General features: G+C 34.9%; 1 protein-coding gene across 1 annotated transcript in view; it reads left to right on the forward strand.

Annotated features, from left to right (window-relative positions):
* The window catches only part of LOC150084791 (uncharacterized), a 129,429-nt gene that overhangs the window by 24,677 nt on the left and 80,295 nt on the right, over positions 1-24,457 (forward strand). The window contains exons 5-9 of the mRNA XM_090376355.1: positions 915-998; positions 5,815-5,941; positions 9,734-9,846; positions 10,250-10,435; positions 23,966-24,079. Coding sequence (XP_090232481.1) covers positions 915-998; positions 5,815-5,941; positions 9,734-9,846; positions 10,250-10,435; positions 23,966-24,079 — 624 coding nt within the window. The remainder of the gene's footprint in view (positions 1-914; positions 999-5,814; positions 5,942-9,733; positions 9,847-10,249; positions 10,436-23,965; positions 24,080-24,457) is intronic.

Here is a 24,457-nt window from a genome sequence, read left to right on the forward strand (position 1 = left end):
AGTGGATAATCCGCAGGCTCCAATGATTGGACGCGTTGCAGATGGTATGAACTCATTTGTTTGTTGACAGTATCCTCCATACAGTGGATTGGGAAATACCCAATCGTTAGCCTATCGCTCGAGTACTCGTACTCGGATTGCCTTCTGCAAGATGTAGGACATTCTCCTGATTGTCTGGCATCCTCATTGTTTGCTCTCGATTCATGGTACCTCTCATGAAACAACCAGTCTCACATAACCTTCTGTACACACGTGCGAAAATCGTATGATGAGGAGCATGCCTGTGCTGGAAATGTTCCGAGTACAAGCGCAGAGCGACGCGCCTGTTACAGTCTGCAGGTGCATGTTGGCCAGTTCAATGTTTGAATACTCGTCCATCCTACTGCCTCGGGAACTGGTTCGCAAATGCTGACTTCCAGCGGGATCGCTGTTCACGTGACCTCCCGTTCTACGTCCTCTACCACATGACGAAGGCATTTCGGACCCTGCAATGCTATGTGATTCCGATTCGTCTTTGTTGCCCCCTACACCTTCTGCAAGTTTGTCGCACTGGTAGTGAATCACCCTGTATATACAGGGTGATTCACTACCAGTCTGGCATCCACGTTCACTGTTAAGTTGCTTACATCTATTTTAAACTGGATTATAGTACAACATACTAATATGTATCATGCAAAATAAAAATTAATGATAGAAATGTAATACATATTTCAGGTTTGTTTAATATTTTTTTGTTCTAGATATATACTTGTATATGTCGTAAAAATATTTGCATGTGTTTCCTAAATGAGTATACAATTTTATTTTGCTTGCCTGATATTTTTTAAAATTTATAATTTTATTTTATTTTTGAAAAAAAAATGGAAACAACAATATTAATACTTTTATTTACCATATAAATTAAATGTTTTCAGATACCATTATTTGAGCCTCGAAGTGATGGAAGGGAAAACTTCTTGAATTCACTTATCATAGCAGGAAATTACTGCATTCCTGAGGTAATTCAGAGTTTATAAATTTGCTCTTAATACTGATATCTACTTATGTTTTCAGATATTCACAAGTTTGTATGAAAAGTTTCTTTTATTTGGAGAGAAGGGCATCAGGCAAATTGAAGTACCTATACAGTCATGCCAATTGCATAGTATTAACTTTTTTGATAAGTAGCATTGTATAATCATAAGTGGCCAGCTTTTTATGAGAAATACCTAATTCACTAAAATGCCAAGATCTGTAGTTTTTCATGATAATGTACTGCTGACATATGCTATCATATATTAATTAAGTTGGCGAAGAAAGTTTTATTAACATTAAAGCAGACAAATTTAAGTTAATTCTCATGTTGATTCTAAATCTGGGTACATGAATTTTACAACATGGCACAAAAAAATGCAATAATTGATCACCATAGTGACTATGAAATAAGCATCACTTACTGAATTGCAGGCAAAACAGAGGAATAGAGGGATGACTTATAATTATGAGTCATCTGTTATGGACATCCCTAATAACACATTTTTTTATTATTATTATTAGCCATATGGTGCAAGGAGGCCTGACGCTTATGCTGCACCAGCTAAAAAAAAAATTCCTGAGTTACCTTGAGAGAGAGAGAAGTAGTAGAAAGGAATCATCAAGAAAGAGAAGAATGATGATATCCAGTTCAGGACCCTAGGTTTGCCAAGCCTATACTCACCAGATGTGAGCCCTGGGATTTGTATATGTTATTCATCAGTTTTTGTCTGTGTGCATTTGGGGTGGCTGGATGTGTGAGTTTTCTTTGTATAAAGTGGTTTTCTGACAATCAGCATTTAGAAACAATGCCAATGTGGCTTTGTGAATTCACTGGACAATTTTTGATCTGTGTATGTGGACAGCTAACACTGAAATCATGCCATTGGTCTATAACAAAAATGGTCATTATCTCTACTTTAAATGACACTTCAGAAGTGGTGTACCTCAGGTATATGCATTTTGTGTATAATTTCATTGAATGGATACAAGGAAAAATAAGCATGTAACTCACTCCTGTGGTATTAATATGAACCAGTCAGTTATTATATATAGTGCTTTCTTTCATAGTGAAGACTTTCTGTTTCATAGAAATTTCGGGTTTTTTCTGAGAAGCAGTAAAAATATAATAAATTGGAATAGAATGGAGTAGAATTTTTCTCAACATGGTTTGTGTGTGGGAACCGGGTCTTTCTCTTATTTTAATTCTTTATTTACTTCTTTGTATATGTATATCTACCTAATACCCCCAGCTTATCTTGGAACCTCAGTGTGCTGTTACTGTAAGTTTAAAATCCACAACAGGGATTCTCACTCCCCTCCAAGGTCTACAAACTGTGTGATTGCAATGTATCCTTAATCGGAAGATTCCGTGCAATGTATCCTTAATCGGAAGATTCCGTGCAATGTATCCTTAATCGGAAGATTCCGTGTAATCTTACTTAATGATCAGACATTTTTTTATATTATAAAAATAACAAGTTTTATTACACAACATACATCTCATGAATATTACAATTGCTTAATTAACCATAAACATATAATCACCTGCTTCTTCCTCCTAATCTATAAAATTTTAACTCTCTCATATAATTCCATCCTTTTTTATATAAATGTTATATATACTAAACATAACTATATGTACACACAAATTTACATTATAATCACTCTTTTTCCATATATCTTTGTATATTAACTTCAATACAAGACCTTCTTTGGTCCACAGATACCTATAAATTGTTAACAGTGATTTCTTCACTAAAACACTTCTTTAGGATTAACAGTACCTTTTAAACTTATGGCTCTACACCTGCTTCTTTGTCACAGAAAGGTAACACACTCTCTTTCATTCCTTCTCACTATGGCTGTTCCTTGTCTATACTACTTTACACAAATCTATCTATCAATCCTGCATATTACTTTTAAGACTAACAAACAAATTTCATAGGACTTACTTTTACCTTTTTACATGTTTCTCTTTCCTCCTTTCCTCAATAGGGTTCCTTCCTCCTGGATTCCTTCAATCTGCCACCTTTGTTGTGGGCTTCTACGTAGCACTGGCTTGGATTTCTCCATCTTCTTTTACTTTTCCATGCTTGTGGAAGATCTTTCAAGCTCCTTGTTGCTTCACTCTATTTCTTTATGCATTCTTTTTCCTTCGCAGACTTTCCGCAGTTTCCCACTAAATACATTTCACTTCCCACACTCCTTTACCAAAAAACTACTTGACCGAGACTATCTTCCAACCACATTCCAAAAATTCTCTCTTCACTCACATTCTCTCCACGTGTCTCCTCTTTATTTTTCCCTCTCCCTCCTTTCCTGACCAGTCACCATCAATTTTGCTTCCATCATCCTCCTTCTAATTTGTCCAATTCTCTTTTCGTTGTCTCGGCACCATTCTGGTTGGTCGGGCTCCTTTACTCATAGTGAGGACATTTGGATGCTTAGAAGCTTCTGAATCATTTCGTCTGACAATCCTTATACACTTACCCCTTCTGTTACGCTTTTTTGACGTGACCACCCTTGAAATTTATAAGAGTGCACTCTGGGGTCTGTCTCTTTATGCTGCGCTATAATATCAAATCTTGGCCTGCCCTAGAATTCTGGACCTTTCTTCTTTGGAGTTCTAATCTTTCTTATGGGGCCAAAGTGTCCCTTCATTCAATTTCCTCAGCTCCTGCTCTATTTATCGTAAACAAAACAGTCTCCAACTGACACTACAATTGGAGACTGCTTGTAGACCGAACTGCCCCCTCTGCAGTTTGTCATCCATTGTTTACCCCTTTCTGTCTGTAGCCACTCTTACAAAGACTAATGCACCCTACATCAAACAAGCCCCGCTAAGTGCCCTTCAACATGATCACTCTCTACACCCAAAGTTAGTTTTACTTCCAGAATTTAATCATAACAAAAATTGTTCAAATTTTGTCAGACAATTAATGAAAAAAAAAAACATGTAAGATATGTATCTTACATGTGCTTGTTAGCAGGAGGGACTGTTTTTACAAGGATGTGGTACAATTAAATAGAAGGGATAGAAGAATATTTGCTGTTGTTATCAAGGCAGTGTTAGATGGGTTAGAAAATTGCTAGCCTGGAGCTACACAGACTAATAGATTAACAGTAATTTTGGGTAGAGGTGAGAGGCAGTGCAAGAATTTTCCATTAGAAGCAGTGCAAGAATCACTTGCAGTGCACATGCTTCTTGATTAGACAGGAGTTCAAGCCCATGACCGCCAAATACGGAGGATGTGGAAAAGTCAGGGGAATGACCTTAGTTGCTAATGCTCCTAAAACAAAAAGAAGTAGCAAAATTAAAAATCTTTCACATTTTCTGCTGCAGTTTATTGGAGAATATAGAACTAGTTTTACAACTGTGTACCATAAGATTGTTTTTTTGATTTTATGTTTTTTTTTTTTTTTTTTTTGTTGTTATGTGAGTTTTTTGGTGTATCAACAGTTTTGTGTGCTAGTTGAAAAGGGGCATACTGGGTGTGTTAGATGTCTTATTTATGGCATATCAAAAATTTCCTAGATAATTCTTTCATTGCTATTTTCAGACTGCAAAATCATCATACTAATAATTGTGATGATGATTATGTGTATGAATATGATCATTATTATAACATAAAAATTTTAACAGGTTACATTATTTGAACAATGAGACTCAAAAATGTTCATGTATTTATGTATTTGTTTTATTGTTTATAAGTTACAGTGGTCTCTTGATTAACAATGAGAATTTCAATTAACAATATTGGTACAATAACATTCAGACATTATTTTTGGCAAATAAAAACACTTTCAAGCATGCGGTCATCATTTTTGGCCATTCAGAACACTCAAGTCCAAGCATTCGTTTTCAGCCTTCAGTCAATGACCACACTCTGAAGTCATGCGGTTGTATTTATCAGCATTTGGAGTCCATCTCTCTTTGTGATTTTCTGTCTTTTCAGTGCAAACATCTCTGTGATTTTCATAATTTTCTTGTGAATGTACAAACATATCTCTTTCAGTTTTATTTTAAATTTGCAATTTTATTAAATTAAATCAAGTCATGGCTCCAAAAGTGAGTGTTAAAGAAAAGAAAAGCAGGAAATCAATTTTGTCCAAATGAAACAAAAAATTTTTTAAAAATACAAAAAGCATTAAAGTTATACTATTATCTAAATAGTTCATTATGAAAGGATCTTTTTAGATAAAGATAATGTTTTTTGTAAGCTTACTGTATTAATTTCATTTGTATTTAAAAATGTTAGCTTAAAGATTTATTTAATAATATGAAATATTCAAATATTGTACAGAACTATATTATAAAGTATGGTTTTCTTTGAAAAAATTCATCTTCTGATGGTCTTGGAATGGATTAAGCCTTTAACATGCATTTTGTATACTTTATTAATGATAAGTTTTGTTTATGATCATTTTCATGGACCCAAATATGATCATTAATTAAGGGATTTGAATGTAGTATTCAAATAAAGAGCATACTGTATTAATTTAATCTCATTTAAAAATTAAAAAAAAAAAAATTTATATATTTATATATATATATATATATATATATATATTCTCATTTCACTCATCCACTTGGAAATATTTTATTAACTTTCAGTGGAAAATAACTTGTAACTAATGACTGTATCTTGAATTTCTCAGAAAAACAATATTAAGTTGAATACTAAAAGTAGTTCTTGATTTTTATCATTCATGTATTTACATTCAAATGTTTCTTCAATCTTTCATTAATGTTTTTGTATTGAAAATAACAAATTTCATCTTAGAATTTATCACTTTCAGGTAACTATTCTTTTCTATAATAAATTATTCAGAGGCAATAGGACAAGCAAGATGAGTACATCTAGCATGGATGCTTTTAATACACCAAACTTATCACCTCTTGCTAAAATTGGAATTGGTATACAAGGTATTTTTCTTTTCCTGTTTTGTTTTTGTTCTAATTACACTGGACAACAAATTTTAAACTTTTAATTTTTTTTTCTCCTGAAATATGATACATATTGTTGATTTTGATGTGTTGAATCTAAATTCAGTTATATATTGCCTAACACCCACAGATTATAGAAATTTTTAATGAAATTTTTGCAATTATTACAACAATAATATTTTTTTCATTTGTTTTTTTCATTATTTAATGATCAGGAGCCTCTCTGATTAATGTCAAGCAAGAACCTGCCAAAATACTGCCCTTCAGCTTTTTTGATTTTTCTGCATGGTAGCAATATCTTGATGAAAATGTTCACTGTGTTTATCAATGTGTTGAAGTTATTTGGAAAAAGTCTAAATAGAAGTGGAGGAAGTGTATTTTTAAGCTCCCAGGTTACAAAGCATTTAACACTTTCAAAATGTTCACCTTTTTCAGTAACTCTCTGTTCTTTATACCAATGATTTTCACCTCTGATTTTGGCATCACTAATACATAGAAATTTTAGTTTTAAACATTTAAAGCCATCTCCATTCCCATCCATAGCATTTACAAAATTTTCATCAGATCTAAAATTTTATGTCAAGCAGTGGTAAAAATATGTTTCGTTGCCTAACTAGTAGCATACAGATGGTACATTTCTTTAGCATTAGCATTAGTAAAGGCACATGATGTAAGAAAGCAAGCTTATACAGCATCAGCCAAAAAAAAAATAATAATAATAACAATAAAATAATATATATCTTCTCATTTCACACATCCACTCGCTCTAAATGTTTCTCTAGTTTTGCCATGAATCTATTTAAGCTATTAACTTCTGTAACGACAGATGGAAGTTTATACGAGCAGTCAACCACCCACTGGCTAAAGGAAAACTTCTGCACATCTATCCTACAACTGTCTTTCCTTAATTTAAATTTATGCCCTCTCAGGTTCTTAATCTGTGCAAGTGGAAGTATCCCATCAGCATTGAGCCCTCAAACCATTCAAGGTCTTATACACATCAATCAGATCACCTCGCAGGTGTCTAGTCTCCAGATGCTGCAACTTTCAGAACTTAAGCCTCTCTTGTTAGGAGCATCCCCTTGTTCCTCTCACTAATCTTGTTGCCGTTCTTTGTACTCGTTCTAGCAACTCTACATCCTTCCTAAAATGAGGCCTCCAGACCTGTACACAATACTCAAGGTGTGGCCTAACCATTGCCTTATATAAAGAGATGATTACCTCCTGGTCTCTGCTAGCAAAATTCCTATACATTGTTGACAAAACTCCTCATCTGACTGCACAATTACCCCCAGGTCCTTTTCATTCTCTACCACGGTCAGTGTAGTACCACACACTTGATAAGTTACTCTGGGGTTACTGCTTCCCATATGCAGGACTTTACATTTGTCAGGGTTAAACTTCAGTTGCCACCTCTCAGCCCATCTGCTCAACTTTTCTAGATCCTGTTGCAGTAGCGTACTGTCATTAACAACCCTGCCAACCTTCGTATCATCTGTAAACTTAGACATTAAGCCACATATACTATCATCAGTATCATTAATAAATACAGAAAACAACAAAGGACCCAACACTGAACCCTGGGGAACTCCACTAATAACATTAGTCCATGAAGAGCAGTGTCCATTGATTACCACTCTCTGCCTTCTCCCACTCAACCATCCCTTTATCTATAGCAGCAATTTGCCTCCAACACCACACTGCTCCAATTTGTGCAGCAGTCTTCCATGTGCAACAGTATAAAAAGCCTTTATAAGATCCAAATATATGATATCAAAATTATTCTTTGCATCCAGTTCCTTTGTGACCACATCATAGTAGCCAATCAAATTGGTCTGACAAAACTTCCCCTTAACAAATCCATGCTGTGTCTGAGCTATAATAGATGTCTTGTCTAGAGAACCCCAGAGGCTCACATCTGGTGAGTATGGGATTGAGCTGGATATCATCATTCTTCTGGATCTCTCCTGAGCTGGATATCATCATTCTTCTCTTTCTTGGTGATTCCTTTCTACTTTCTCTCTCTCTCTCTCTCTCTCTCTCTCTCTCTCTCTCTCTCTCTCTCTCTCTCTCTCTCTCAGGGTAACTTGGAAATTTTTTTTTGGCTGGTGCAGCATAGGCCTCATGCTTCCTTGCACTATTCAGCTAATAATAATAATAATCCTGCAGTGCTTCTTTCACCAGTGCCTCCATTAAGTTCCCTGGAATGGAAGTTAAACTAACAGGTCTATAATTACTTGTGTTGCCCTTTGATCCTCCTTTGTGAATCGTGGTCATATTTGCACATCTCCAGTCCGAATACATCCTTGAATCCAAGGAAGCTCTCATAATTATGGCATTATTGGCTAACAGTTTGCTTGCTTCCTTTGCTGCCTCCTTTAATATAACTGGATACATCCCATCCACCCCAGATGTCTTCCTTATGTTTATCTTCAACAATTTCTCCTCCACTTTGTTCTCAGTTATTACAAAATCATCTAGCATACTGCCAGAGTTTAATACACTGTTAGCATTCCCCTCCCTGATAACTCATATGTGAATGTAGATGCAAAATACTCATGTTTGTTAACTAACTGCGCATAATCATCAACAGTTGAACCATCGATATCAAGTGGACCAATCTGATTCATCCCCTTTCTTCTAGAGTTACATAAGTAAAGAACTCTTTGCTGTTTTTCTTTGCAATCCTTTGCCAAAGATTTCTCATAATCTGCCTTTGCTGCCTAACCTCCTTTGTGACTTGGTTACAGATCAACTTATATTTATCATAGGCTTCCGTGTCACCTGTTAATTTATGTATCCCATGCATTTTTATTCTCTACCACATGTCATATGAAAAAAAATTGGAGCTTCCAAGATTAATTCTCCTGCTCCTGCCCACCTGGCTATGGAGGCGCCAGGTGGGCAGGAGCAGCAGTGTGTAGCACACACTTCTTGATTAGACTGGGATTCGAGCCCGTGACCACTAAATGTGGAGGATGTGGAAAGGTCAGGGAATGACCACCGCATATCCCCGGAGCAATATGGCCTTAGTCGCTCATGCTCCTAAACACCAAATAACAACGTCATCATCTCAGTATAAAGGGTCTTTTGTCAGTAAAGGCATGCAAAAAAAATACCTTTTCAGAGGATTGTCATCATTAAAACCCATAGGAATAATAAAATAAATTACTTTTAGAAAATATAAATAAAGTAAAATATTGTTTATTACATTTCATGATGATATGAATAATTTTCCTGTTGTATTTTTTGATTTGCATTAATTACTTATTATTATTATTAATGTTGAATAATGTTCTATAATTCCATTCCAATGCATTCCAGTTGGTTTATGGATCAGTGTTTAAAGTATTTTTGGATTTGATTTCCAAATGTTGTCAGATATGGTATTACAATATTACATGGGAACAGTTATATTTGTAAACCTCAGTTATAATCGGCTTAAGTATAGTGGATTACTTCGTATGTATTCTGAGGTTCCACATTATTCAAACTCAAGATTGTATTGTACACTAAAATAATTGCAACAGATACTAGAGTTCTAAAATTCTACATTATTCTGAGTTTGAATAATGTAGAATTTCAGAATATATCACTGGTAATTTATTATAGATAAAGGTATTAGAGATAATACTGATTGCTACTGGAGTTTATAACTTGATTTTCATTTGTTTCATAATTCTTTAAGATTTCAAAATAAAAAATCATTATTTTCATATTTCCAATTTAGCAAAAGATAGCTATATATTATATTTAATGATTTTCCTCCAGTGGATTGGAGAAATATATATCGACCATCAAACATAGAAAAGTTTCGAGTTCATAATATTCTGAACAGAAATGTTGGCCTTCTCAGACTCTTTCCAAGCATTACAGTGGAAGTGGTATGTTTATTTTCTTAGCTTTTCTAACTTTTAAGTTGACTAAATTTACTTACAAAATTAAATAATTTTTCACCATGTATATATTGCATAATTAAAAGAAAAATTTACATAAGTAAAGAAAATTAATTCATTATTAAATTGCAAGAAATATATTATTTGCTTTATATTCATTAAGAAGCAAATGTTTAAAAATCATCTAGGACCTCTAAATGAATATAATACCTCATTATGAGCACCTTGTATGTTATATTCTTTGATGATAGCATGTTTTTTTAAGCCACATAACACTGAATGAAGTAGAAGAATCATTTTTATCTTATGAAAAAAATATTGAACTAAGAAAGATTTTAAAATATATTTATAATTAAAGTACTCATATCCAAATGATCTTTTGCCTCTCTAGGTTCGTGCATTTTTAAGTCCACCAATTGAAGGAGTTATTTTGCAGACTTATGGTGCAGGTAATGGACCAACTCAGCGTCGAGATTTGCTTGATGAACTGAAGAGAGCTAGTCGACATGGAGTCATAATAGTGAATTGCACCCAGTGTGCTCTTGGTCAAGTTGATCCTTCTTATGAAACAGGAAGTGTATGTTCTTAAAATGTTATAGTAATGTGTATATGCAGATATATGAGGGTTGAAGAAAAAAGTAGTGGCAAACAAAAAGTGCATTTGATTATCACATATATGTTGATTGCATTCCTTAGCATAATCACTGCTTAGTTTTTCAGCCTTTTCCTACAGTTGTGATAATTGGAAAATTTTATCTGCAGAGTAGTATTTATTGATATCTCTGGTATATAAAATAGTGTTTTCCAAATGCTGAGAATTGAGATTCAGTCATTTATTTTTGAAAACAAGTCTTTTTTTTTTTTCAGACTTTTCCTACAGCTGTGATAATTGGAATATTCTATCTGCAGAGTAGTATTTATTGATAGCTGTGGTATATAAGATAGTGTTTTCCAAATGCTGAGAATTGAGATTCAAAGTCTCTTCTGGTACTCCTGTAGGGGTGGGGGGCATAGATGTTCTGATGTTTCTCAGGTCCACTATCTGATAAGTTTCCTGACAATGTGCCCACTGGATCATGCATTATCATGAAAAACAATGGGTGTAGTATCCAAAAATCATTACCACTTTTGACAAAATTTGAATTGCAGATAATAGTGAAGGGATGATAGTACTGTGTATTGACTGATATTGGTTGGCATGAGGAAAAATTAAAGTGTTGCAAATTTGTTGTCTCCATTATAATCTTTCACTATAATCATATTATGACTATAATTACCATAATCGTACCATGTTAACTGGGAAATTCCATCTGCAGGGGCATCTTTTATCAATACTTACAGGAAATTCTATGGCATGTAATACACAGTGGAGAACTCAAGAGGTTCTTTCATTTTAGAAAAAAAGAGTTCAGAGTTACAGGGACTCTCTTTAGCTGAAACTCGGGCAGGAACCAAGTAACATTAAAGTGATACTAATTTGTTGCTTCTGATTGTGATGGAGACAACAAATTAGCATCACTTTAATTTTTCCTCACGCCATCCAATATCACAGTCAATATCAGTACTATCATCCCTTCACTATTATCTGCAATTTAAATTTTGTAAAAAGTGGTGATGATTTTTGGCACTATACCCATTGTTTTTCATGATAATTCATGAAAAATCCCTCACATCCTTAATTGCTTTCGCATAAAACATAACAAAAAAAAAATTTAAATAAAAAAATATGTACAGAAAATAGTTAATGGCACAGAGCAGAAATTCAGTATGTGATGTTTCTCAGCCATGCAGAAATTAAAGGCATTGGGGAGAGGAACTTGGTTTTCCAAAAGAGTAACTGTAATGCCAACATGAAACAAGGCTGTTTAGATCTCATTCCCATTTTCGTAAAGTATTTGTGTTGATCAGATTGTTCAATGTGATAATCAGACATCAGATGACATGCATTAAAAATTGGCAAAATATGCAATACAATATACAAAAATTGGCAAAATATGCAATACAATATACAAAAATTGGCAAAATATGCAATACAGTATACAAAAATATGCACCAAAATGCTGTTATATGCAATAACATTTTTCATTTATTATATTGGATTTATTACTTTCGTTATAAATCTTCAGGTTCCGTGTTCAATTTGAACGTTGGAGGCCAACTCTGACTCTTGCACGTTGGAGGCCAACTTGTTGTAAGACCCCCCCGTCCATTCTTTGATGTTATCAAGACACTTTTTTCTTTGTCTTCCTTTTACTCGTTTGCCTTTAATCTTCCCTTGCAGGATTAGTCTCTGCAGGTCATACTGAGGGCCTCTTATAATATGACCAAGGTAGGCAGCCTTCCTCTTTGCATTGTTATACATATTTTAATTGATTTGTGATTTTAATTCAGGATTTAAAAGTAACTGTTAAGTGAAAAGTTTTAGAATAAGTATAATTTTACTTGCTAACCCTTGTTACAGTGAACAAAAATATTTTTTTTTAATGTGGCCATTGTAAATCCATGGCATTTATTATCCAAAATCATTTTAATAGCAGAAAATGATCTTTCCATTGATAAAAGTGAATGGGCTAAAATGTGAGCCTTCATAGTCTTTACTTGAAATGGAGATTCCTGCTCATTTCCATTATATGAAATATGAAACCTGAGTTCTTTTTTAAAACATTAACAAATTTTCTCTCCTGTGTCTCCTGAAATTTCGGCGACTCCGTAGCCAGGTGGGAAGGAGCAGCAGTGCATAGCACACGCTTCTTGATTAGACCGGGGTTCGAGCCCGTCGCCACCAAATATGGAGGATGCGGAAAGGTCAGGGAATAACCACCGCATATCCCGGAGCAATATGGCCTTAGTTGCTAATGCTCCTAAAAACCAAACAACACACACACTCCTGAAATTTCTAACTGAACTTTTTTTATCTCTTCAATTTCACTGCTCAAAGCAAGTCTCCCTGTTTCAAGTTCAGTTATAGAATTAGGTAACATAACAAAACAAGTCTTCATGAACAGCAGGTGTTTTCTAACCAGTGAATCAGAAAAAATTGCCTTAGCAGTGTCTTGTAGCTTCAACTTCTGCAGTATCCAAAGAATTAACAACTTTTTTATGGAATCAAAGTTTTTGGCATAAAATAAGTCTAAGCATAAATCAAACCCCTGGCTTTTAGCCGTGAAGGGTATTGTGTACGGCATGTGCCTTTTGTATGCAGTAAAGAGTTCTTATACTTGTCAAAATATGCTCTGGTGGAAGATGAAGGTGGGTTTCATATCTCTGTAAATAGCTGTGCATGTTGGGACTTTGAAGGCTCACATTTTTAAGTTTAGCCCAGTCACTTTTGTCAATGTGGAAAGATAATTCTCTGCTTTGTTTCTGCAAACCTGTGGAAGCTATGGGCTAAACAAGTAATGTGGATAGGTTTGGATAGAAAACTTTATAATAGAAGTTGCTTTTATCATATAAAGTGCAGTATCACTAACAAAAATGTGGACTTGTTTTTGCAATGGGTCAGTTTTTGATCTAGAAAAGCTGTGAATAATTCTGCAAAGAATTATTCACAACTCTTGCAGTTGTGGAGTAATTCACATTTTTGAGAACCTTACAATCAAGAAAATTTAATAGATGAGTTGGCTCTGTCTAATTTCCCATATACCAAATGTGCAATATGATGTAACACATGACTATAGCTTATAACTTACTGCCACAGGCATCTTCTATTTCATCAGAAGACATCTGTGCACATGTTTCTCTAATATGTTGACAAATTTTGTAATATTGTAAATATCATTTAAGATAATTTTTCTTCAAGGTAGTTTTGTCTGGAATGTTTTGATTCATACAGTGTTTTCAAAAATTGTTTGAAAACTAGATTGCCTAACTTTTTGAAAGATGCTGCTGCTTACCAAGACAAGACAGAGATCCTTTGAAAAGACACTTTTCTCTTCTCTTGAGATGTGTCCTGATTAAAAGTGATTGATCTGGTAAATTTTCCTCGGTTTTTTTTTTTTCTTTTGGCCACACTGTGCAGTGTTTTCACGTGTTTATTGATCTGGAATTTTTTTCTGCATAGAACATTCTTTTCGCAAACAGCACAAAAATACATTAGTCATCCATAGTGAACTCTTTTCCACGATTCATGATTCCATAAATTTAGCAATAGATTTGATTTTTGGCATTTTTAACAAAAGCTCATACTGCCTATTCTGTAAATTTTTTTTATAGCAAAATTGAACTGTTATGTTACATTCAGAGAATGTACTCATTGAACATTATTGATGGTACAAGAATTAAATTTAAACACTGCTGACAAGTTTTCCCACACTAATTGAAATCGTTTCTCACGCTAATATTATTGTAATATTGTGATGCTTTCAGTGACTGAAACTGCATTTCCAAGTTCAATGCTTGAAAACTGATCAAATCTGCAGTATTGCTAGTGATATTTGTATTGTGTGCACTAATGATTAAAACAGCCACATATGCATATATGCAAAGGGATATAATCCAATATCTAGTGATAACCATTGATTTCAGCAATATGGAAGTCAGTTGCTGTTTGCATTATATCCTAAGGAATGGGTTCAACATGCCTTTTAATGCTGTCCTTCAGGTCTGCCAAAGTTTGAATGTTTCCCTGATTAATAATGTCCTTCAGATAATCAGAAGTCATATGATTGGGCTGAGTGAAGTGGCTAACAGTTGAAAATAGTGGGAAACAGTGACCTAACCTGATTTCCTGCTGGTAAAGCTAGATTATGTTTAAAATTTAAAGTACTGCTTTGCATATTTTTAAAAGAATACTAAACTTATAACTACATATAGTATTAGCTCTTAATATATGCTAGTATATAATCTCAAATATCTTTCAATAAAGTCAAATATTCCAAAATATTTTATTATCATAAACATATGAGTAATATAAAGGTTGAAAATAAGGTTCTAATTGTTCAGTGGTTAGTTTATTTAATCAGTAAATTCTCTTTCTGGTGAGTTTTTTATTTATTTATGTATTTAATTTATTACTTCATCTATTTTTTTTTTTTTTTTTTTTCTCAAAAGAATCAAGGAATAGTTAAAAAAAAAAAAAAAAAAAAAAAAAAGTGGCTATGTCTGGATGTGATTACATATGCCCAAAGTAATAAAAGCACATAGGAAGCTTTTTATCCATTACACCACTGGCTCAATTGTTACATGCTTATAATATCATATAATGTCAGTTATTTAAGAAAATGCATCAATACTTAATTTCTGTTTTAAAATTTACTGATTACATTGTGGTCAATATCTTAAACATCATTCTAGTTGAGACTTTTTGAATGATACATGCTTTATCTTTGTTTATGCCAATATTGTGAACAAATATATATATATTCAAGAATGATTCTAATAATGTATAACAGATTTGGCTATAAGGGACGTGTGTTGTGAAACAACCAAGCAGCATGGAGTGATGTCCCTTTCTGCATGAAAGGAGCTGCATCCAAGCAGCCTCTTGCTTGAAGATTAGTCATAACACACAGGTTGAGTTTACATTAATATGTATGTCATGGGACTGCAAACTTGATGATCTTCTAAAAAGGATTTATTGTCAAAATTAGTAATAAATTTGTACCATATGAGAATGCAGTAAAATTTTGTGGATAGCACAAAAATCATCAGGTAATCATCCCCATATCTGACAGCTTTGGGTGTTCATACTGCCATTGAATTGAATTGTCGTAGTGCATAAGCATAATAGCCATTGTTGCTAGTGCACCAATAAAACCTTAAACCCAACCCAACCCAACCATTGAGCTGAAATTTAATTTTGTTGGTTTACGGAATCTTTCAAGTCCCCATATCATATACCTTCAACCAAGTTCAAAATTGGTGAATAAAGCAAACACATTTCTGGTACTTGTGGATATTCTACAGGTTCTAGTATAGCATGTCTTGTCAAATAGCTCTTTTTAAACGATCAACACAGGATTGCGAAATCCTGTGGTGATTGATTGATTGATTGCTTGCTTGCTGTATTATTTAGCATCAATAATACAGTGAGCAATGAGAGAGTAACCACGCTGCTCAAATAGCTGTTGTTGTCCTCTGCCATGAACTACAAATAAAACACAATTCACTTCAGTCTTGTTGATATTGATCAGCCCATTTAATGAAAATGAAACTTTTCTGAATCGTTTCAAATGGTGAGACAGGCTGTCTCGACATTATCACTATTTCATATTTCATCGTTTCTACCATTTTAATTATCAGATTGTTATTTTATGGCTTATACATTTCATGCATTTTTCAGAATTATTTATTTGAGCATTTTTATAATCTCTCTGTACATTAAAGTTTTCCTTCTAGTGATATTTATTCGAGCCAATGAGAGAAGAGGGCGAGGCAATTTTTTGTATATCAGTGAATATTGTATATTTGTAAATAGTTGTATTTTTGTAAATATTTTAAATATTTGTATAGTTTGTAAATATTTTAAATATTTGTATAGTTTGTAAATATTTCAGTTAAATATTTGGTCCTGCTCTTTTGGATGCAACAGTTTTCCTCATGCATTATGAAACCCAAAGCAAAAGGCCTTTTCCTAAGTGACCTATGTAAACGCAGGTAAATAATTACATATTGATATTTATTTGACCTTGAGAATGCCACGCACTACAAATGCACAGGTAAATAATTACACAGGTCATTTCCTGATTAGATATTGATCAGTGCGTTTCGACAGGTGTGTCTTTTACGTAGAATAGAAAAGCGTGCACGGGGGGTAAGCGAGCAAAGCGAGCAGGAGATGAAGCTCCTTAGTGTACTATTATAAAAAAAATGCAGATCTCTACAAAAACATGAAGCTGAGGTTTTTTTTTTTAATACAGAGTTTAACACTTAGTATTAAAGTCTTTATTTAAAAAGAAACTTAGCGTCAGTTTGCCATCTATCCAGATTTGCTGCAGCTTTTGACTGTTTGGGAAGGGAGATGTTTAATGATGTTTTGCTATTTTATGCATTTTATAAAAGCTCTTTAACATGGAAAAATAATGCAAGTGGAAAAAATTATGCTTCAGTCTCTTAAAAAAGATTGTAGAACTGATTTTTTGCTGTCACTCATCAGCGGTTAGAATAATTTAAAGCAGTTCTGATTCACATGTATTTTATTAAATGTATTGTGCAAGTATTTATTATTTAATGTGCTTTATTTATATTAAATGTGAAGGTAAAGGATGATGATATATAATGCATTAGAGGGGAACAGGTATCCTGTGTGTTATCAGACACTCAGCCTAAAACACTGATGGATCCAATATCTCTCTATTACAGAAGATTTAGGAGAAGTCCGGTTGGCCTGCCTCCCTAAAATCCACTCATGCACACCTTCTCGATGGTAAGCCCTGTTACGTCACTTAGGTGGCAACGAACGTGTAGAGTGGTTCTCTTCAAGACGCCTAGTCAGCGTGAAGAGGAAAAGACCAAACCCTCCAGCAATGAGAGCACAACAATACAAATGGCCCTCAGTCCCCAGCAGCTTTCACTCTCCCTCTTACGGCAGCGAGAGGATCAGAGTGGAAGCAGAGGGTGCTAAGAATCTCTGGGTACGACCAGGCTGCCATGCACGGAAATTGAACTTGGACTGTTATAACGTGCGATCACTCATCGGTGAAGACAAGATATTAGAGCTGGAAAAGGAATTAGAAAATGTGAATTGGAATATCATCGGTTTGGCTGAAACAAGAAGAAGAAATGAATCACTTATAAGTTTATCAAGTGGAAATCTGCTGTACACCAATGGAAACAGTGAAAGGAGTGAAGGTGGAGTTGGGTTTCTGGTCCATAAAGATTTTAAAAACAACATTTTGGAATTCAAAAGTACATCACCAAGGGTGTCAAGACTAATACTCAAGATTTCTAAGAGGTACAAGCTAAAGATTATAATGATTTATGCACCAACATCGAGCCATGATGATGAAGAGGTTGAAGAAATGTACACTGAAATTGAGAGTCTTCTAGATGAGCAGAAAACCCACTACACTATTATTATGGGGGACTTCAATGCTAAGGTTGGAAAAAGGCAAAACAGCGCAGAAAGAGGAACTATAGGAAATTTTGGAATTGGTGAAAGAAATAAAAGAGGTGAAAGACTTGTGGAATTTGCAGAATCTCAAGGAATGTCAGTAATGAACACTTTTTTCAAGAAAAGGGTGAACAGAAAGTGGACATGGAAGAGTCCAAATGGATTAACAACTAATGAAATCGACTTCATCCTCACTAACAGAAGATATATTGTGAATGATGTTACCGTCCTGAATAAGGTAAATGTTGGAAGTGATCACAGAATGGTAAGATGTACACTTGATATAGATGTAGGAAAGGAAAGGAAAAAACTGACTCAAGTAAATAATACAAAGGTCTTTGAAATAACAGAGGAGGAGAAAAAGCAGTATGTACTGGAACTCATGAACAAGTTTGAGCTTCTGCAGACTGCTCAGGACCAAGATATCGACGAGGAATATTACAACTTTCTGAAAGTGATAAAGCCCAAGAAACCTATAGGGAAACAGAAATCCAAAGAAGAAAAAATTAGTCAAGAAACATTTGTCATGATGAACCAAAGACGACAAATGAAGAGCAAGAAAAACACTGACAGGGAGAAAATTGAGTATACTGAGTTATGCAAAGCCATTAGAAAGAGACTCAGAGAGGACATAAGAAGATTTAACACAAGAAAAGTAGAACAAGCATTAAGGGAAAACAAAGGATTTAAATCAGCAGCCATGAGCAGTAATACAGAAAGACAAATGATACTGAAACTGAAGAATAGCGATGGTGTACTTATAAACAGCAGAGAAGGCATAATTCAAATAGCAGAAGACTACTATAGAGAATTATACAAGGAGCGAGGGAATGATACCAGCAGTGGGGAAGATGGCTTGCAAAGTAGCAACACATACGACATACCCGATATTCTTCCCGATGAGGTAGAACATGCATTGAAGAAAATGAAGAATCGGAAAGCCCCGGGGGAAGATGAAGTTACTGTAGAGTTGTTAAAATTGGGAGGAAGAGACATAACACAAAAACTGGCAAGGCTCTTCACAAAGTGCATTAGAAAAGGTGTGATGCCTAAGCAGTGGAATAATGCAATCATAGTTTTGCTGCATAAGAAAGGAGATAAATCAGAAATTGGAAATTATAGACCAATTAGCTTGTTATCCCATATCTACAAGTTGTTCACAAGGGTCATTACTAACAGATTAGAAAGAATACTTGATGAGAATCAACCGAAAGAGCAAGCTGGCTTTAGGACAGGATTCTCAACTATGGATCACCTTCACGTAATATCGCAACTAATGGAGAAAGCAAATGAATATAAAACACCATTATGCCTGGCATTTGTGGATTATGAAAAGGCATTTGACTCTATACAGCATAAGGCAATGTTTCGGGCACTGGAAAGACAAGGCATAGATACTCCATATATTATGATTTTGAAGAAAATATATGAGAGTGCTACATCCTTTATTAGACTAGACAAAGACAGTAGCAAATTTAAAATCGAGAAAGGAGTTCGACAAGGAGACAATATCTCTGAAGCTGTTTACTGCTGCCTTTGAGGAAGCTTTCAGAAGATTAGACTGGTCGCAGAAAGGAGTCAATGTGAACGGAGAGTACCTAAACCATTTAAGATTTGCAGATGACATTGTGGTCATAAGCCACGATCCCAAAGAATTAGAAGAAAATCTTAATCAGTTATGCACAGTTAGTAAGGATTTTGGACTAAAGATGAATATGGCTAAAACAAAAGTAATGATGAATAAGTATGCCACGGAAAGGGAAATAATGATTGAAGGAGTAGTAATTGAAAAGGTGGAGTCATATACTTATCTGGGACAAGTTATTAGCTGTAATAATGATAAATGGCTGGAAGTCAAGAGAAGAATAAATTTTGGATGGATAGCATTCAGGAAATATAGTCACATACTGAAGAGCAATATCCCAGTTTGTCTGAAACATAAAATAATGAATCAATGTATACTCCCCACCATGACTTATGGAAGTGAAACTTGGCACTCACCAAAAGAATGGAAGAGAAGCTAAGAACTACACAGCGAAGAATGGAATGAATTATATTGGGAATCAGACTGTTAGATAAGAAGAGAAACACATGGATTAGGCAGCAAACTCAAGTAAAGGACATTCTTATCAAAACTAAAGAACTAAAATGGTCTTGGGCAGGACACATTGCTCGAAGACATGATGACAGATGGACTAAGAAAATAACAGAATGGTACCCAAGAGGAGCTAGAAGAAAACCTGGAAGACAAAGGTGGAGATGGATAGATGAAATTCATGAGTTTTTGAGTAGTAAATGGATGGGCAGTGCTCAAAACAGAAGGAACTGGAAAGTTGCTGGAGAGGCCTTCATCCTGTTGATTGAAAATGGCTGATGATGATGAATGCATACGTGTACATACTAAATTTCTGAATAACTTGTTTGTACTTGTCTGCGGCAGACGTTCCTTATTCCAAGGACTGTGTAGATTCTGTGCCTGCTGGGTGAACACTTGCCTTTATAACCTCTGTTATATGGACATATCTGATTTGATACTTAATGCATTCAGTGCCAATTTCACCCTAGTGTCACATTCAGAACCACTTATTTTTTATCCTGCAATATCTAGGTGATATTGTCCATTTAAAAATTTCTGGTGTGCAGTGAATTCTTTTTCATCTACAGGTTCTCAAGGTGATATAACCATTATAGCTATTGCGCGTGCATTTGAGAGAGAGAGATTTTGAAAAGAACATTTCATTCAGTTAAAACTTCCATTATCTTAAATGCACTGAAACTACCAGATATTGAAGAAACACATATTGAAACTTAAGTATATACACTTACAAGTAGGCACATCCCATTGCACCTATGAATCATGTCACTGACTGGTGAAACATACATAGTGATGGCATGGGTAGTGCCTGGCCTGTAAGTTTGTCAGTACAAAGCTCATGCAGTGGGGAAAGGGAAGAACCTGATGGAGTTTGAACAGGTAATGATTTGCAGCACTAGGAAGGTAGGATCAGCATCTCAACAACTGCAGGCATTGTTTGTCGGCTGTTCAAGGGCCACTGTAGTGAAGGTGTAATGTGAGCTGTTCGGAGAGGTACACTCAACCACCCATCATGCTAGTACAGGGACAACCACTGATTGACATTCAAGATGAATGGTGGTTGGCACATGCTATCCAGGACAACAGATGGCTCGTGATCCCCAAATTAATGGCAGACTACAACCAGGGTGCACAGAAAAAATGTTTTTGAGCACCATCCAGCAGATGCTCTTCCGGATAGGCATACAGAGTAGGCAATCTGTTCATGTCCCCATGTTGACCAATTGTCATCAACATCTGTCTCCAGTGAGCACAGGAGCACTGTTCCTAGACATCGGATGAATGGAAAAGAGTCACCTTGGTCTTGGTCTGATGAATCAGGGTTCTAGCTCCATCATGCCAATGGACAGGTGCATATCCCCCCCAACTTCAGTTTGTGTCCATTGCGATTTTTCTTCTATATTTTAATCTTATGGGTGAATCAGGTCACCATTTTCCATCCAGTACTGAATTAATGAACATCACTGTGGATATCTTAGTTCAGCATTTCTCAACCAGTGGTATGTGGACAAAGATTTGGTGGTACATGATTAATGGACAGTTGAATTTTTTTTAAATTTATGAAATTATAAAAAATAAAACATTAAAAATTTCCCCCTCTAAAGGTAAATAATTACATGTTTTACCTATCTTTTTTCATTCTAACAGTTCACAAATCATGTGTTGATTTTCAAATATTTTGTTTGTTCAACCTCCGAGCAGATAGCTATATATTTCTCGGAAAGCTTAAAATCACAACCGAGTCTTATCTCACATTGTTTTGTATTCCTTCCTAGAAAACTCTCTTACACAGCAGTGTTGCTGTGAGTACGCATTGTTGCTTTAGTAAGTTAGTGTGCAGCCTTGAGGATTTAGTAAAACAACTGCAAATGAAATATTTAAAAAAATTGACAATTTTATGATGGAACACAATTCTTTGGAAGAATTGCATTGGCGTGTGTACTGATGGAACTCAGGCTTTAACAGGAAAGCGTAACGGTGTTGTAGCTACAATAAAGAAAGTTGCTCCTGAACCTAAGGCAATATTCATCATGAAGCCTTGGTTGCAAAAGCAATACCCAAAGAACTGTAAACTGTTTTAGGTCAGTCGGTTAAGATTGTTAATTTTATTAAATCCGATGCACCAAATTTGCGAATATTCAAAGTTTTATGCCAAGATATGGGGAGTGACCATGAAAAACTACTACTGCACTGTGAAGTTAGATGGCTGTCGAGAGGTAAGGTTTTAAATCGTCTTTTTTTGAACTTTGATTGGAAGTGCGAGTTTTCCTTTGCGATTTAAAATGTGAATTAAAAGACCATTTTATTGATGAATTATGGTTGGCTAGATTAGCATATTTAGCTGATATTTTTGCAAGACAATGGTCTGAATTTAACTTCACAAGGTCCAAACGTGACTCTTTTCACTGTTACTGACAAAGGAGGGATCGTGCATGCGTTGCCTTCGGTTTGATTTATTTGATTTATTCTCCTTAAAGTCATCTTAAGTGTGGATTATCAAAAGTTTCTTATCAATGTTTTGTATCAGTGGATAGCGAAGAAGATGGATGAACAGATAATCTGCTTTCTAGATACAAGAAATGAACAGATATTTATTATTTTACACTTTTATTATATCTTCCCTATACCCATACTAGAATAGCTGTAACTGGGTCAAGTAGAAGGTTAAAGATTCCAAGAACAGTCCTTTGTTTAAGCATCATCTGTGAGTCACTGCTCTGGGTCGGGGAAATCCTCATGGGAGATTTCACCACCCGAAGCAAATACCTCATCCAAAGACAATAGGATCAACTGCAATGCTTTTAAATCTCATCTGCGGAAATCTGCGAGAATTCCGCAGATGAGATTATTTTGAAGTTATTTATTTCGGGATCTTTTGCTAGTTCTAAGCGCCAGCATTCTTTTCTTTGTCAATGGGTCTGGTAACCACTCAGCCATTGACAAGAAACTAAAGAGAGCAGCTACTGAACTTTGAGAAGCTGCTATGCTTATACCTGTCATCTCAAACTGGGGAAGGGAGTTTCCCTATGTGTAATTTTGAGCATAAAATCTGCTCCTACTGTTAGTTTTTGAATCGGACCTATATTTTCTGAGATCTGAACTTTGACCATTTCTTCTCATACTGACCCCATGTGACCAAAAGGTTCAGCCAGAAAACTAGCCTGTGCCATTGTGAGACTCTAAATTGTTGTATAAAAATGAACTTTGTGTCAAACTACCTCACTTGCAACCCCTCAAGGAATTATCATCATCTAGCATACAAAAATTGATAAATTAGACAAAAATCAAACAGGTAAGAGTACTGAATGTCAGACAGCCCATTATAGAACACCAGGATGACACCAGGCCCACACCTGCTTCCAAAAAAAAAACTGGACCCTATCCTCCCTGAGGGAACAGCCCTGGAGCAGGTGCTTTATCTGTATACCAAACTGGAAAACCTGATGAGAGACCCAAGCAGCAGGATCACTGCCACAATCTGCAGTGATATCATGTTGCTGTGGACCAAAATGGAGACGATCCTGCTGCATACCCATCTGCAACATGAGAAGACCACAGCCTAACTTTTTCATAACTTGAATACCATATGAATGACATTGTCATAAAATATCATGTCAACTTTATATTATGCCGTATGATTAATCAACTTTAAACCGCCTTAAGGCTATCTTGGCAGGGTCTGGCACCTTGTTACTACCATCTCATCAGTGATTGCCATCATGACTACTTCACCATTACAAAGAATTCTTTGTAACTGTGAAAACTTACTTTGATTTAGTTTAAAATCTAAGTCATCAAAAATATTTCATGAAAAATTTATCAGAATTTTAGTACACAATCATAAATTTACATAAATTTCAAACTTCATTTGAAATTTATTAATTATTGCAAAATTTATAATCTGTTTACTTATTATCTGATTTTGAGTCATACGCATGTGTTTGTTATTTTATTTTACTTAGATGCTCCAAGATATTGGAGTTGTTCCAGGATCAGATATGACTCCTGAGGCTGCTCTTGCAAAGCTCAGTTATGTACTTAGTAAAACAGAATGGTCTGTGCAGACAAAAAGAATGGTATGCTGTACTTGTATTTTGTTTTATTTATTAATTATTATTTATTTTTTATAATTTTGCTAGTATTTGAAATAAGTGAAATTAAAAGTGTTTAACAAATACAGTTCTGGAAGTTATACTACATACAGTATTAGTAAAGGCAAAATGATTCGAGGAAGCCAGACTTTACATAGTATTGGCCTTTTGTGGGGGATCTGTCTAATCCTTCCTTAAATTTACAACATCTCTCTCTCTCTCTCTCTCAGACCACTACAAAAAAAAGGACACTATTATACCACCAAACTAATGCAACAATTAAAATTATGTTTGGCAAGGTGCAGCCCTGCTACCTGAATATCTGGGTACTTAACAATTAAATTAATTTCATGATTTTAGTTT

The sequence above is a fragment of the Mastigoproctus giganteus genome, chromosome 6 (assembly GCF_048544385.1).
Source record: "Mastigoproctus giganteus isolate SK-2022 chromosome 6, ASM4854438v1, whole genome shotgun sequence".
Classification (NCBI taxonomy): domain Eukaryota; kingdom Metazoa; phylum Arthropoda; class Arachnida; order Uropygi; family Thelyphonidae; genus Mastigoproctus; species Mastigoproctus giganteus.